The sequence below is a fragment of the Dendropsophus ebraccatus genome, chromosome 9 (genome assembly GCF_027789765.1).
Source record: "Dendropsophus ebraccatus isolate aDenEbr1 chromosome 9, aDenEbr1.pat, whole genome shotgun sequence".
Lineage (NCBI taxonomy): Eukaryota > Metazoa > Chordata > Amphibia > Anura > Hylidae > Dendropsophus > Dendropsophus ebraccatus.
Genome location: NC_091462.1, coordinates 2,462,902 through 2,477,454, shown reverse-complemented (window position 1 = coordinate 2,477,454; position 14,553 = coordinate 2,462,902). Strand labels below are relative to the sequence as shown.

The 14,553-nt window shown below is 52.6% G+C and overlaps 1 protein-coding gene across 7 annotated transcripts in view; it reads right to left on the bottom strand.

Moving 5' to 3' along the window:
* Positions 1 to 14,553, bottom strand: part of TNS1 (tensin 1) — a 362,619-nt gene that overhangs the window by 188,983 nt on the left and 159,083 nt on the right. For all 7 annotated transcript variants that reach the window (XM_069982318.1, XM_069982317.1, XM_069982319.1 and 4 more), the window contains 7 exons: positions 13,281 to 13,452; positions 13,080 to 13,130; positions 12,025 to 12,147; positions 11,882 to 11,946; positions 11,086 to 11,169; positions 7,282 to 7,394; positions 5,307 to 5,367 (listed from right to left, as the gene is read on the bottom strand). In XM_069982318.1, the coding sequence (XP_069838419.1) occupies positions 5,307 to 5,367; positions 7,282 to 7,394; positions 11,086 to 11,169; positions 11,882 to 11,946; positions 12,025 to 12,147; positions 13,080 to 13,130; positions 13,281 to 13,439 (656 nt within the window). In that variant the 5' untranslated portion in view covers positions 13,440 to 13,452. The remainder of the gene's footprint in view (positions 1 to 5,306; positions 5,368 to 7,281; positions 7,395 to 11,085; positions 11,170 to 11,881; positions 11,947 to 12,024; positions 12,148 to 13,079; positions 13,131 to 13,280; positions 13,453 to 14,553) is intronic.

Sequence of the window (14,553 nt, the reverse complement as noted above, 5' to 3'; positions counted from 1 at the left end):
AGTGTCAGCACGAGGTACAGGACGGATGATACTGCTCATATATCGCCCCCTAGTGTCAGCACGAGGTACAGGACGGATAATACTGCTCATATATCGCCCCCTAGTGTCAGCACGAGGTACAGGACGGATTATACTGCTCATATATCGCCCCCTAGTGTCAGCACGAGGTACAGGACGGATAATACTGCTCATATATCGCCCCCTAGTGTCAGCACAAGGTACAGGAAGGATGATACTGCTCATATATCGCCCCCTAGTGTCAGCACGAGGTACAGGACGGATGATACTGCTCATATATCGCCCCCTAGTGTCAGCACGAGGTACAGGACGGATAATACTGCTCATATATCGCCCCCTAGTGTCAGCACGAGGTACAGGACGGATTATACTGCTCATATATCGCCCCCTAGTGTCAGCACGAGGTACAGGACGGATAATACTGCTCATATATCGCCCCCTAGTGTCAGCACATGGTACAGGAACGGATGATACTGCTCATATATCGCCCCTAGTGTCAGCACGAGGTACAGGACGGATGATACTGCTCATATATCGCCCCTAGTGTCAGCACGAGGTACAGGACGGATGATACTGCTCATATATCGCCCCCTAGTGTCAGCACGAGGTACAGGACGGATGATACTGCTCATATATCGCCCCCTAGTGTCAGCACGAGGTACAGGACAGATTATACTGCTCATATGTCGCCCTCTAGTGTCAGCACAAGGTACAGGACAGATTATACTGCTCATATGTCGCCCCCTAGTGTAAGCACAAGGTACAGGATGGATGATATTGCTCATATGTCGCCCCCTAGTGTCAGCGTGAGGTACAGGACGGATGATACTGCTCATATGTCGCCCCCTAGTGTCAGCACGAGGTACAGGACAGATGATATTGCTCATATGTTGCCCCCTAGTGTCAGCACAGGGTACAGGATGGATTATACTGCTCATATGTCGCCCCCTAGTGTCAGCACGAGGTACAGGGCGGATGATACTGCTCATATGTCGCCCCCCTAGTGTCAGCACAAGGTACAGGACGGATGATACTGCTCATATGTCGCCCCCTAGTGTCAGCACGAGGTACAGGACGGGTGATACTGCTCATATGTCGCCCCCTAGTGTCAGCACGAGGTACAGGACGGATGATATTGCTCATATGTCGCCCCCTAGTGTCAGCACGAGGTACAAGACAGGTGATACTGCTCATATGTCGCCCCCTAGTGTCAGCATGAGGTACATAACAGATGATACTGCTCATATGTCGCCCCCTAGTGTCAGCATGAGGTACAGGACGGATGATACTGCTTATATGTCGCCCCCTAGTGTCAGCACGAGGTACAGGACGGATGATACTGCTCATATATCGCCCCCTAGTGTCAGCATAAGGTACAGGACAGATTATACTGCTCATATGTCGCCCCCTAGTGTCAGCACAAGGTACAGGGCGGATGATACTGCTCATATGTCGCCCCCTAGTATCAGCACGAGGTACAGGACGGATGATACTGCTCATATGTCGCCCCCTAGTGTCAGCACGAGGTACAGGACAGATTTTACTGCTCGTATGTCGCCCCCTAGTGTCAGCGCGAGGTACAGGACGGATAATACTGCTCATATATCGCCCCCTAGTGTCAGCACGAGGTACAGGATGGATTATACTGCTCATATGTCGCCCCCTAGTGTCAGCACGAGGTACAGGACGGATGATGCTGCTCATATGTCGCCCCCTAGTGTCAGCACGAGGTACAGGACGGATGATACTGCTCATATGTCGCCCCTAGTGTCAGCACGAGGTACAGGACGGATGATACTGCTCATATGTCGCCCCCTAGTGTCAGCACAAGGTACAGGACGGATGATACTGCTCATATGTCGCCCCCTAGTGTCAGCACGAGGTACAGGACAGATGATACTGCTCATATGTCACCTCCTAGTGTCAGCACGAGGTACAGGACGGATTATACTGCTCATATGTCGCCACCTAGTGTCAGCGCGAGGTACAGGACAGATTATACTGCTCATATGTCACCTCCTAGTGTCAGCACGAGGTACAGGACGGATAATACTGCTCATATGTCGCCCCCTAGTGTCAGCACGAGGGACAGGACGGATGATACTGCTCATATGTCGCCCCCTAGTGTCAGCACGAGGTACAGGACGGATGATATTGCTCATATGTCGCCCCCTAGTGTCAGCGCGAGGTACAGGACGGGTGATACTGCTCATATGTCGCCCCCTAGTGTCAGCACGAGGTACAGGACGGATGATATTGCTCATATGTCGCCCCCTAGTGTCAGCACGAGGTACAGGACAGATGATACTGCTCATATATCGCCCCCTAGTGTCAGCACAAGGTAAAGGGCGGATGATACTGCTCGTATGTCGCCCCCTAGTGTCAGCATGAGGTACAGGACGGATGATACTGCTTATATGTCGCCCCCTAGTGTCAGCACGAGGTACAGGACGGATGATACTGCTCATATGTCGCCCCCTAGTGTCAGCACGAGGTACAGGACGGATAATACTGCTCATATATCGCCCCCTAGTGTCAGCATGAGGTACAGGACGGATGATACTGCTTATATGTCGCCCCCTAGTGTCAGCATGAGGTACAGGACAGATTATACTGCTCATATATCGCCCCCTAGTGTCAGCACAAGGTACAGGGCGGATGATACTGCTCATATGTCGCCTCCTAGTGTCAGCACGAGGTACAGCACGGATGATACTGCTCATATATCACCCCCTAGTGTCAGCATGAGGTACAGCACGGATGATACTGCTCATATATCGCCCCCTAGTGTCAGCATAAGGTACAGGACAGATTATACTGCTCATATGTCGCCCCCTAGTGTCAGCACAAGGTACAGGATGGATGATACTGCTCATATGTCTCCCCCTAGTGTCAGCATGAGGTACAGGACAGATTTTACTGCTCGTATGTCGCCCCCTAGTGTCAGCGCGAGGTACAGGACGGATGATACTGCTCATATGTCGCTCCCTAGTGTCAGCACGAGGTACAGGACGGATGATACTGCTCATATGTCGCCCCCTAGTGTCAGCGCGAGGTACAGGACGGATGATACTGCTCATATGTCGCCCCCTAGTGTCAGCACGAGGTACAGGATGGATAATACTGCTCATATATCGCCCCCTAGTGTCAGCATGAGGTACAGGATGGATTATACTGCTCATATGTCGCCCCCTAGTGTCAGCACGAGGTACAGGACGGATGATACTGCTCATAACTGCTCATATGTCGCCCCCTAGTGTCAGCACGAGGTACAGGACGGATGATACTGCTCATATGTCACCTCCTAGTGTCAGCATGAGGTACAGGACGGATGATACTGCTCATATGTCACCTCCTAGTGTCAGCACGAGGTACAGGATGGATGATACTGCTCATATATCGCCCCCTAGTGTCAGCACGAGGTACAGGACAGATTATACTGCTCATATTTCGCCCTCTAGTGTCAGCACGAGGTACAGGACGGATTATACTGCTCATATGTCGCCCCCTAGTGTCAGCACAAGGTACAGGACAGATTTTACTGCTCATATGTCGCCCCCTAGTGTCAGCACGAGGTACAGGACAGATTATACTGCTCATATTTCGCCTTCTAGTGTCAGCACGAGGTACAGGACGGATGATACTGCTCATATATCGCCCTCTAGTGTCAGCATGAGGTACAGGATGGATTATACTGCTCATATGTCGCCCCCTAGTGTCAGCACAAGGTACAGGACAGATTTTACTGCTCATATGTCGCCTTCTAGTGTCAGCACAAGGTACAGGACGGATGATACTGCTCATATATCGCCCCCTAGTGTCAGCATGAGGTACAGGACAGATGATACTGCTCATATGTCGCCCCCTAGTGTCAGCACAAGGTACAGGACAGATTTTACTGCTCATATGTCGCCCCCTAGTGTCAGCACAAGGTACAGGACGGATGATACTGCTCATATGTCACCTCCTAGTGTCAGCACGAGGTACAGGACAGATTATACTGCTCATATGTCGCCCCCTAGTGTCAGCACGAGGTACAGGACAGATTATACTGCTCATATCTCGCCCCTTAGTGTCAGCACAAGGTACAGGGCGGATAATACTGCTCATATATCGCCCCCTAGTGTCAGCACGAGGTACAGGACGGATGATACTGCTCATATGTCGCCCCTTGGTGTCAGCATGAGGTACAGGACAGATTATACTGCTCATATGTCACCCCCTAGTGTCAGCACAAGGTACAGGACAGATTTTACTGCTCATATGTCGCCCCCCTAGTGTCAGCGCGAGGTACAGGACAGATTATACTGCTCATATGTCGCCCCCTAGTGTCAGCACGAGGTACAGGACGGATAATACTGCTCATATGTCGCCCCTAGTGTCAGCATGAGGTACAGGACAGATTATACTGCTCATATGTCGCCCCCTAGTGTCAGCACAAGGTACAGGACGCATAATACTGCTTATATGTCGCCCCCTAGTGTCAGCATGAGGTACAGGACAGATTATACTGCTCATATGTCGCCCCCTAGTGTCAGCACAAGGTACAGGACGGATGATATTGCTCATATGTCGCCCTCTAGTGTCAGCACAAGGTACAGGGCGGATAATACTGCTTATATGTCGCCTCCTAGTGTTAGCACAAGGTACAGGACAGATTTTACTCCTCATATATCGCCCCCTAGTGTCAGCACAAGGTACAGGGCGGATAATACTGCTTATATGTCGCCCCCTAGTGTCAGCATGAGGTACAGGACAGATTTTACTGCTCATATGTCGCCCCCTAGTGTCAGCGCGAGGTACAAGACGGATGATACTGCTTATGTGTCGCCCCCTAGTGTCAGCATGAGGTACAGGACAGATTATACTGCTCATATGTCGCCCCCTAGTGTCAGCACAAGGTACAGGACGGATGATACTGCTCATATGTCGCCCCCTAGTGTCAGCACAAGGTACAGGACGGATGATACTGCTCATATGTCGCCCCCTAGTGTCAGCACGAGGTACAGGACGGATGATACTGCTCATATGTCGCCCCCTAGTGTCAGCACGAGGGACAGGACGGATGATACTGCTCATATGTCACCTCCTAGTGTCAGCACGAGGTACAGGATGGATGATACTCCTCATATGTCGCCCCCTAGTGTCAGCACGAGATACAGGACAGATGATACTGCTCATATGTCACCCCCTAGTGTCAGCATCAGGTACACGCAGAACGCAAGAGTGTTAGGAAGCTTTTATACCCTCCCATTATAACACATAGTAAGGACAGGGGGAGGTCTTACTAGATCCCAGAGGTGTAGACCGGCTGCATTGCCTGATAGATCTTCAGGAACGGGCGACATCCTCGGAGAGACAGAAAGCACACAATCACTAATGAGAAATATCCAGAGCAAAACAAGTATCTATGAGCTAATATGACAGAAAGCCATTCAGTGTTATCATAGGGAGAGTTTGGCTCCAGGTAACAACCACATCAGTGTCCACACATACAGTGTACATAAAGTACACACACACACACACACACACACACACACACACACATACAGTGTACATAAAGTACACACACACACATACAGTATACACGTACACACACAGTACACACACAGTACACACACACACAGTACAAACACAAGTAGTGTCCCACTACGTATTTTCTTTTCTCTTCTCACACCTTGGTAAAAGTGTTTCTCTCTAGTGTCACAGGATAGGACAGGAGGCCGCTGTTCCTGACTCAAACCACTAGATGTCACTCTCACACAGCACAGCTGCAGATAACACTAGGTCTAGCTACACATACACTTCTTTTTCTCTAGTAACATCCTTCTTTATTTAGCAGTTAGTTCCTGGCTACGGGCCGGGCAGGACGTGTGTATAGTTCTTCCTGACTTTCAGGAATCGCTAGACCAGACTCCTAGGGAAACCGGAGACAAGGCAGATCTCACCCCTTGCCTGTGCCAAGGACATATTAGCTAAGAAAAGACAGTCAACCACCTTAGAGAAAGGTACGGACCTGCAGTAAAGCACAGAGCCAGCAAGCCTCTCTCTACTGACAGACGCTGTGTAGGAAGGACACTACAAGCCAGCTCCACCCAGAGTAGAGACCTCGTACTACCCCAGAGGACGGGTCACCCGACACTGTGGGGAAGAAGGCGGTTAGGTGCTAACCAAGGTCTGGTGTCCGGGGGTGGGGGGGGGGTGTTACCACTCCTGGCCCCCGTGACAAGTAGCCTCCAAAACACCACAGCCCACCAGCAGGCCCAATATCGGAACCAGCGGCAACAGCACACACAGACACACACACACACATACAGTGGTACCTTGGTTTAAGAGTAACTTGGTTTAAGAGTGTTTTGGTTTAAGAGCTCACAGTTTTTCCAAATTGTGACTTGGTGTAAGAGCATTGCTTTGGTGTAAGAGCTCCCTGTACTGGGTGGGAGGGGGAGTGGAGGAGGGGCATGGTCTGCATAGCGGGGTCTACAGCCCTGTACTCTGACCCAGGAAGTCTCCCTCACCTTCCAAATCATAGCAGATCCACCTCAGGCTGGGGCTTACATCAGGGGACAGGACTGTGGAGGTCATCTCTCTATAGCTGTAACCCCTCTCTCCCTGGATAGAGAGCGCTGTATGTATGTGCCCACATCTGCCTGCTAATTCCTTCCTGCTCCCTGCAGTCTCTGTCCGCCCTTGTGTTTCCCATCCTCTCCATTACTGGACAGTAACTTATCACATATCACATATCCAGCTGCTTCTCATTGTTTCATCTCTTCTACATGTTATTCAGAATAATAATCAGTATATTTGGGGGGTGGAACCAATTGTCTGCAGATCAGTGATTTCTTATGGGAAAATTTGCTTTGGTATAAGAGTGGATTTGGATTACAAGCGCCGTCCCGGAACGGATTATGCTCCTAATCCAAGTCACCAGTGTATACACACATATAGTATATAGACATATATACATACACAGTATACACACACACAGAGTACACATAAATACACAGTATACACACACACACAATGTATATACACACATACATTATATACACACAATACATATGTACATGAACATAACAGTCTCTACTGAACACAGATGGACATGAGATCAGTATTGTCCCTGTGATAAGACTGAATGTCACACTGTGAGCTGTTGGTATTGTCATTCATCTGCCCATGCCTACCATCTGGCGGCTCTCTTCTTATTACTATATAATGTATAATGTCTTGTACCAGTCATGTGACCAGATTATTATCTCTTACCTCCTTTTGACTCGAAGTTTGGGATTCCGTGCATGATGACGTGGTGCAGAAACAGCGGCTTATTATTCATCTTAATGGCCCCAGAGAGCAGACCGCTGAAGTAATGGATGTATCTGCAGGGGGAGAGACAGATACAGGTCACCGGACCCCATCAGAACACAGCCCCAGGCTCCGGACCCCATCAGAACACAGCCCGAGGCCCTGGACCCCCGTCAGAACACAGCCCGAGGCCCTGGACCCCCGTCAGAACCCAGCCCGAGGCCCTGGACCCCCGTCAGAACACAGCCCCAGGCTCCGGACCCCCGTCAGAACACAGCCAGAGGCTCCGGACCCCCGTCAGAACACAGCCAGAGGCTCCGGACCCCCGTCAGAACACAGCCAGAGGCTCCGGACCCCCGTCAGAACACAGCCCGAGGCTCCGGACTCCCGTCAGAACACAGCCAGAGGCTCCGGACCCCCGTCAGAACACAGCCAGAGGCTCCGGACCCCCGTCAGAACACAGCCAGAGGCTCCGGATCCCCGTCAGAACACAGCCAGAGGCTCCGGACCCCCGTCAGAACACAGCCCCAGGCTCCGGACCCCCGTCAGAACACAGCCCCAGGCTCCGGACTCCCGTCAGAACACAGCCAGAGGCTCCGGACCCCCGTCAGAACACAGCCCCAGGCTCCGGACCCCCTTCAGAACACAGCCAGAGGCCCTGGACCCCCGTCAGAACACAGCCAGAGGCTCCGGACCCCCATCAGAACACAGCCAGAGGCTCCGGACCCCTGTCAGAACACAGCCAGAGGCTCCGGACCCCCATCAGAACACAGCCCCAGGCTCCGGACCCCCTTCAGAACACAGCCAGAGGCCCTGGACCCCCGTCAGAACACAGCCAGAGGCTCCGGACCCCCATCAGAACACAGCCAGAGGCTCCGGACCCCCGTCAGAACACAGCCCGAGGCTCCGGACCCCCATCAGAACACAGCCCGAGGCTCCGGACCCCATCAGAACACAGCCCGAGGCCCTGGAATCAGAATGGGAGAAGGAGAGCGAATGTAGGAGCACAGGAGGAGTAGGAGTCGGGAAGCATAGGTGCAAGATCACGGGAGGAGGAGCAAAAGAGGAGGAACGCAGGAGGAGGACACACGAGGAGGAACGCCGGAGGAGGACACAAGAGGAGGAACGCCGGAGGAGGACACAAGAGGAGGAACGTCGGAGGAGAACACAAGAGGAGGAACGCAGGAGGAGGACACACGAGGAGGAACGCCGGAGGAGGACACAAGAGGAGGAACGCCGGAGGAGGACACAAGAGGAGGAACGTCGGAGGAGGACACGAGAGGAGGAACGCCGGAGGAGGACACAAGAGGAGGAACATCGGAGGAGGACACAAGAGGAGGAACGCCGGAGGAGGACACAAGAGGAGGAACGCCGGAGGAGGACACAAGAGGAGGAACGCAGGAGGAGGACACAAGAGGAGGAACGCTGGAGGAGGACACAAGAGGAGGAACGTCGGAGGAGGACACAAGAGGAGGAACGCCGGAGGAGGACACAAGAGGAGGAACGCAGGAGGAGGACACAAGAGGAGGAACGCTGGAGGAGGACACAAGAGGAGGAACGTCGGAGGAGGACACGAGAGGAGGAACGCCGGAGGAGAACACAAGAGGAGGAACGCAGGAGGAGGACACAAGAGGAGGAACGCCGGAGGAGGACACAAGAGGAGGAACGCAGGAGGAGAACACAGGAGGAGGAGCACAAGTAGAGGAACGCAGGAGGAGGACACAGGAGGGTGTACGCAGGAGGAGGACACAGGAGGGTGTACGCAGGAGGAGGACACATGAGGAGGAACGCAGGAGGAGGACACATGAGGAGGAACGCAGGAGGAGGACACATGAGGAGGAAAGCAGGAGGAGGACACATGAGGAGGAAAGCAGGAGGAGGACACATGAGGAGGAACGCAGGAGGAGGACACATGAGGAGGAAAGCAGGAGGAGGACACATGAGGAGGAACGCAGGAGGAGGACACAAGAGGAGGAACGTCGGAGGAGGACACAAGAGGAGGAACGCTGGAGGAGGACACAAGAGGAGGAACGTCGGAGGAGGACACAAGAGGAGGAACGTCGGAGGAGGACACAAGAGGAGGAACGCAGGAGGAGGACACATGAGGAGGAACGCAGGAGGAGGACACATGAGGAGGAACGCAGGAGGAGGACACATGAGGAGGAAAGCAGGAGGAGGACACAGAAGGAGGAACGCAGGAGGAGGACACATGAGGAGGAACGCAGGAGGAGGACACATGAGGAGGAACGCAGGAGGAGGACACAGAAGGAGGAACGCAGGAGGAGGACACAAGTGGAGGAGGAGAAGAACAAGAGGAGTTACGCAGGAGGAGGAACGCAGGAGGAGGAGCACAAGAGGAGGAACGCAGGAGGAGGACACAGGAGGGTGTACGCAGGAGGAGGAGCACAAATGGAGGAGGAGAAGCACAAGAGGAGGAACGCAGGAGGAGGACACAAGAGGAGGAACGCAGGAGGAGGAGCACAAGAGGAGGAGCGCAGGAGGAGGAGCACAAGTGGAGGAGAAGCACAAGAGGAGGAATGCAGGAGGAGGAGGAGCACAAGAGGAGAAACGCAGGAGGAGGAGCACAAGAGGAGAAACGCAGGAGGAGGAGCACAAGAGGAGAAACGCAGGAGGAGGACACAAGAGGAGGAACGCAGGAGGAGGAGGAGCACAAGAGGAGGAGCGCAGGAGGAGGAGCACAAGTGGAGGAGAAGCACAAGAGGAGGAATGCAGGAGGAGGAGGAGCACAAGAGGAGAAACGCAGGAGGAGGAGCACAAGAAGAGGAATGCAGGAGGAGGAGCACAAGAGGAGGAACGCAGGAGGAGGAGCACAAATGGAGGAGGAGAAGCACAAGAGGAGGAATGCAGGAGGAGGAGCACAAGTGGAGGAGGAGGAGAAGCACAAGTGCAGGAAAGCAGGAGGAGGAGCACAAGTGCAGGAACGCAGGAGGAGGAGCACAAGTGCAGGAATTCAGGAGGAGGATAAGCACAAGTGAAGGAACGCAGGAGGAGGAGCACAAGTGCAGGAACGCAGGAGGATGAGCACAAGTGGAGGAGGAGAAGCACAAGAGGAGGAACGCAGGAGGAGGAGCACAAGTACAGGAACGCAGGAGGAGGACACAAGAGGAGGAACGCAGGAGGAGGAGCACAAGTGCAGAAACGCAGTAGGAGGCGCACAAGTGCAGGAATACAGGAGGAGGAGAAGCACAAGTGGAGGAATGCAGGAGGAGGAGGAGCACAAGTGAAGGAACGCAGGAGGAGGAGGAGCACAAGTGAAGGAACGCAGGAGGAGGAGGAGCACAAGTGAAGAAACGCATGAGGAGGAGGAGCACAAGTGAAGGAACGCAGGAGGAGGAGGAGCACAAGTGAAGGAACGCAGGAGGAGGAGGAGCACAAGTGAAGGAACGCAGGAGGAGGAGCACAAGTGAAGGAACGCAGGAGGAGGAGAAGCACAAGTGGAGGAATGCAGGAGGAGGAGGAGCACAAGTGAAGGAACGCAGGAGGAGGAGGAGCACAATTGGAAGAATACAGAAGGAGGAGAAGCACATGGGTAGGGGAGATAGAACGGACGCTGTAGACAAAGGTCGGAAAGAATTTAATGATCTGAAAGAAAAATGGAGCCGCGTTTGCCTTCCTGGCTGATGACGGTGGCGCAAGGGGCGGGGCTTAGTGCTTCTCTTTACATTACTGTTTTGCATCTTGTGAAGAAAATAAATAAAAACATATAACAAAAAGTCTTTTCAGGAGGCGGATATGACCTCTGACCTCTTCTGGGACGGCTGACCAACCGGGAGAACCTTATCTTCATAGAATCGTCTCATGGCGAATCTGTCCAGAGCCTGATCTGCGCTGTGGGAGGCCACAAACAAAAAGTCACAAAACAGTATTTACATAGTATGCCCCTCCCCCATGGAAGACCCCGCCCCTCTAACCAAGGTACATAGAGCAAATGTATCAGCAGAGCATGCTGCTATAACCTGGGTATATAGTGTATATAATTATATGTGTACAGCTGGTATAACCTGGGTATATAGTGTATATAATTACATGTGTACAGCTGGTATAACCTGGGTATATAGTGTATATAATTATATATGTACAGCTGGTATAACCTGGGGATCTCCTGTATATAATTATATATGTACAGCTGCTATAACCTGGGTATATACTGTATATAATTAGATATGTACAGCTGGTATAACCTGGGTATATACTGTATATAATTATATATGTACAGCTGGTATAACCCGGGTATATACTGTATATAATTATATATGTACAGCTGGTATAATCTGGGTATATATACTGTATATAACTATATGTGTACAGCTGGTATAACCTGGGTATATACTGTATATAATTATATATGTACAGCTGATATAACCTGGGTATATACTGTATATAATTATATATGTACGGCTGGTATAACCTGGGTATATACTGTATATAATTATATATGTACAGCTGGTATAACCTGGGTATATATACTGTATATAACTATATAAGGTACAGCTGGTATAACGTAATAGTATATATGCTGGTATAACCTAGGTGTACCTACCTGGCAGATATATTGCTGTAGTGCATGTACGCTGCGACCACCACCCCAGTCCTGCCACGATTCCCCTGTAATAGAAGAGATATGCAGTCATGTTCCTCGGTGCTGCGGCTGCAGGTTTCCCGGTTTGCTCCTCTTCCTCTCACCTTGTTGTGGATGACGACCACGTTGTGAGGATCTGCGTTCAGCCAGGTGTCTATGGCCTTACAGATGCTGCAGACCTTCTCCAGTGCAGGGGCATGCAGGTCCGGCCACCCGAAATCCAGCACCTGTGGGGGCAAGTGATAGTGGTCAGTGACAGGGGCCTCCATGCCTCTATATCCTCCATGCCTCTATATAATCCGTAGCCTCCATGCCTCTATATCCTCCGTGGCCTCCATGGCTCTATATCCTCCGTGGCCTCCATGCCCCTATATCCTCCATGACACTATATGGAGGCCACAGAGGATAAAGAGGCATGGAGGCTACCTTCTCCCAAAACCTCAAGGAGGTGGCGCATATGCTGAAGTCCATGCCCCTATGGCCTCCATGACACTATATACTATGCCTCTATATCCTCCGTGGCCTCCATGCCTCTATATCCTCCGTGGCCTCCATGCCTCTATATCCTCTGTGGCCTCCATGTCTCTATATCCTCCGTGGCCTCCATGCCTCTATACTCTCCGTGGCCTCCATGCCTCTATATCCTCCGTGGCCTCCATGCCTCTATATCCTCCGTTGCCTCCATGCCTCTATATCCTCCGTTGCCTCCATATCCTCCGTTGCCTCCATGTCTCTATATCCTCTGTGGCCTCCATGCCTCTATATCCTCCGTGGCCTCCATATCCTCTGTGGCCTCCATGTCTCTATATCCTCCATGGCCTCCATGTCTCTATATCCTCTGTGGCCTCCATGCCTCTATATCCTCCGTGGCCTCCATATCCTCTGTGGCCTCCATGTCTCTATATCCTCCGTGGCCTCCATGCCTCTATATCCTCCGTGGCCTCCATGCCTCTATATCCTCCGTGGCCTCCATGACACTATATACTATGCCTCTATCCTCCGTGGCCTCCATGTCTCTATATCCTCCGTGGCCTCCATATCCTCAGTGGCCTCCATGCCTCTATATCCTCCGTGGCCTCCATGCCTCTATATCCTCCGTGGCCTCCATGTCTCTATATCCTCCGTGGCCTCCATATCCTCTGTGGCCTCCGGGTCTCACCTTAGAATGTAACTTGCTGATATCATGTCTTCTCTCGGACAGATTGAAGATCTGTGAAGGAAACAAGAAGACACAGATGACCATTGGGGAATGAGGTGTCCAGGAGGGGACAAGGTGGCGGGGGAGGGGGGGCGGGGCAAATGAGGTGTACAGGGGGAGGGGACAAGGTGTTCGGGGGAGGGAGGGGGAAAGGTGTCTCACCAGGTAGTTGTCTCCATGTTTGGACTTCAGCATATGCGCCACCTCCTTGAGGTTTCGGGAGAAGGCGGCCTCCTCTGTCCCGGCGGAGAAGGTGACGGAGATGATGCGCTCGGTGATGTAGGTGAGGTCCAGCTCACAGCTGTCCTCCATGGTGTGCATCAGGCTGAAGCTCCTGCAGGGAGAGGAGGAATCAGCAGACACCATGGCGGGTGGACGCGGCCGTATCATCAGATGGCTATGTGACTATGTGACTGTGACTATGTGACTATGATCTCCATAACCTCTCAGAAAACAAGACATGGCGTGACGCCGGGGTCACATGGGCGACTTCTCCTGAGTCCAGAACATTCCCAGGAAATTTCCATGCTGGATTTTACTGTCACATGGGACGAGAGGCATGAGAGCGGCCTCTCCCTGCGTCCTGAGCCACGGGGGAGGCCGAGAGCAGCTGTGTGTGCGAGAGGGCATCACCGCCCCGCATCTGTTCCCAGGATGTTCTACCAACACAGCCCTGCTACACTACCAACACAGCCCTGCTACACTACCAACACAGCCCTGCTACGCTACCAACACAGCCCTGCTACACTACAAACACAGCCCTGCTACGCTACAAACACAGCCCTGCTACGCTACCAACACAGCCCTGCTACACTACCAACACAGCCCTGCTACACTACCAACACAGCCCTGCTACGCTACAAACACAGCCCTGCTACGCTACAAACACAGCCCTGCTACGCTACAAAGACAGCCCTGCTACGCTACCAACACAGCCCTGCTACGCTACCAACACAGCCCTGCTACACTACCAACACAGCCCTGCTACACTACCAACACAGCCCTGCTACACTACCAACACAGCCCTGCTACGCTACAAACACAGCCCTGCTACGCTACAAACACAGCCCTGCTACGCTACAAACACAGCCCTGCTACGCTACCAACACAGTTCTGCTACGCTACCAACACAGCCCTGCTACGCTACCAACACAGTTCTGCTACGCTACCAACACAGCCCTGCTACGCTACCAACACAGCCCTGCTACGCTACCAACACAGCCCTGCTACGCTACAAACACAGCCCTGCTACGCTGCCAACACAGCTCTGCTACGCTACCAACACAGCCCTGCTACGCTACCAACACAGCCCTGGTACGCTACCAACACAGCCCTGCTACGCTGCCAACACAGCTCTGCTACGCTACCAACACAGCCCTGGTACGCTACCAACACAGCCCTGCTACGCTACCAACACAGCCCTGCTACGCTACCA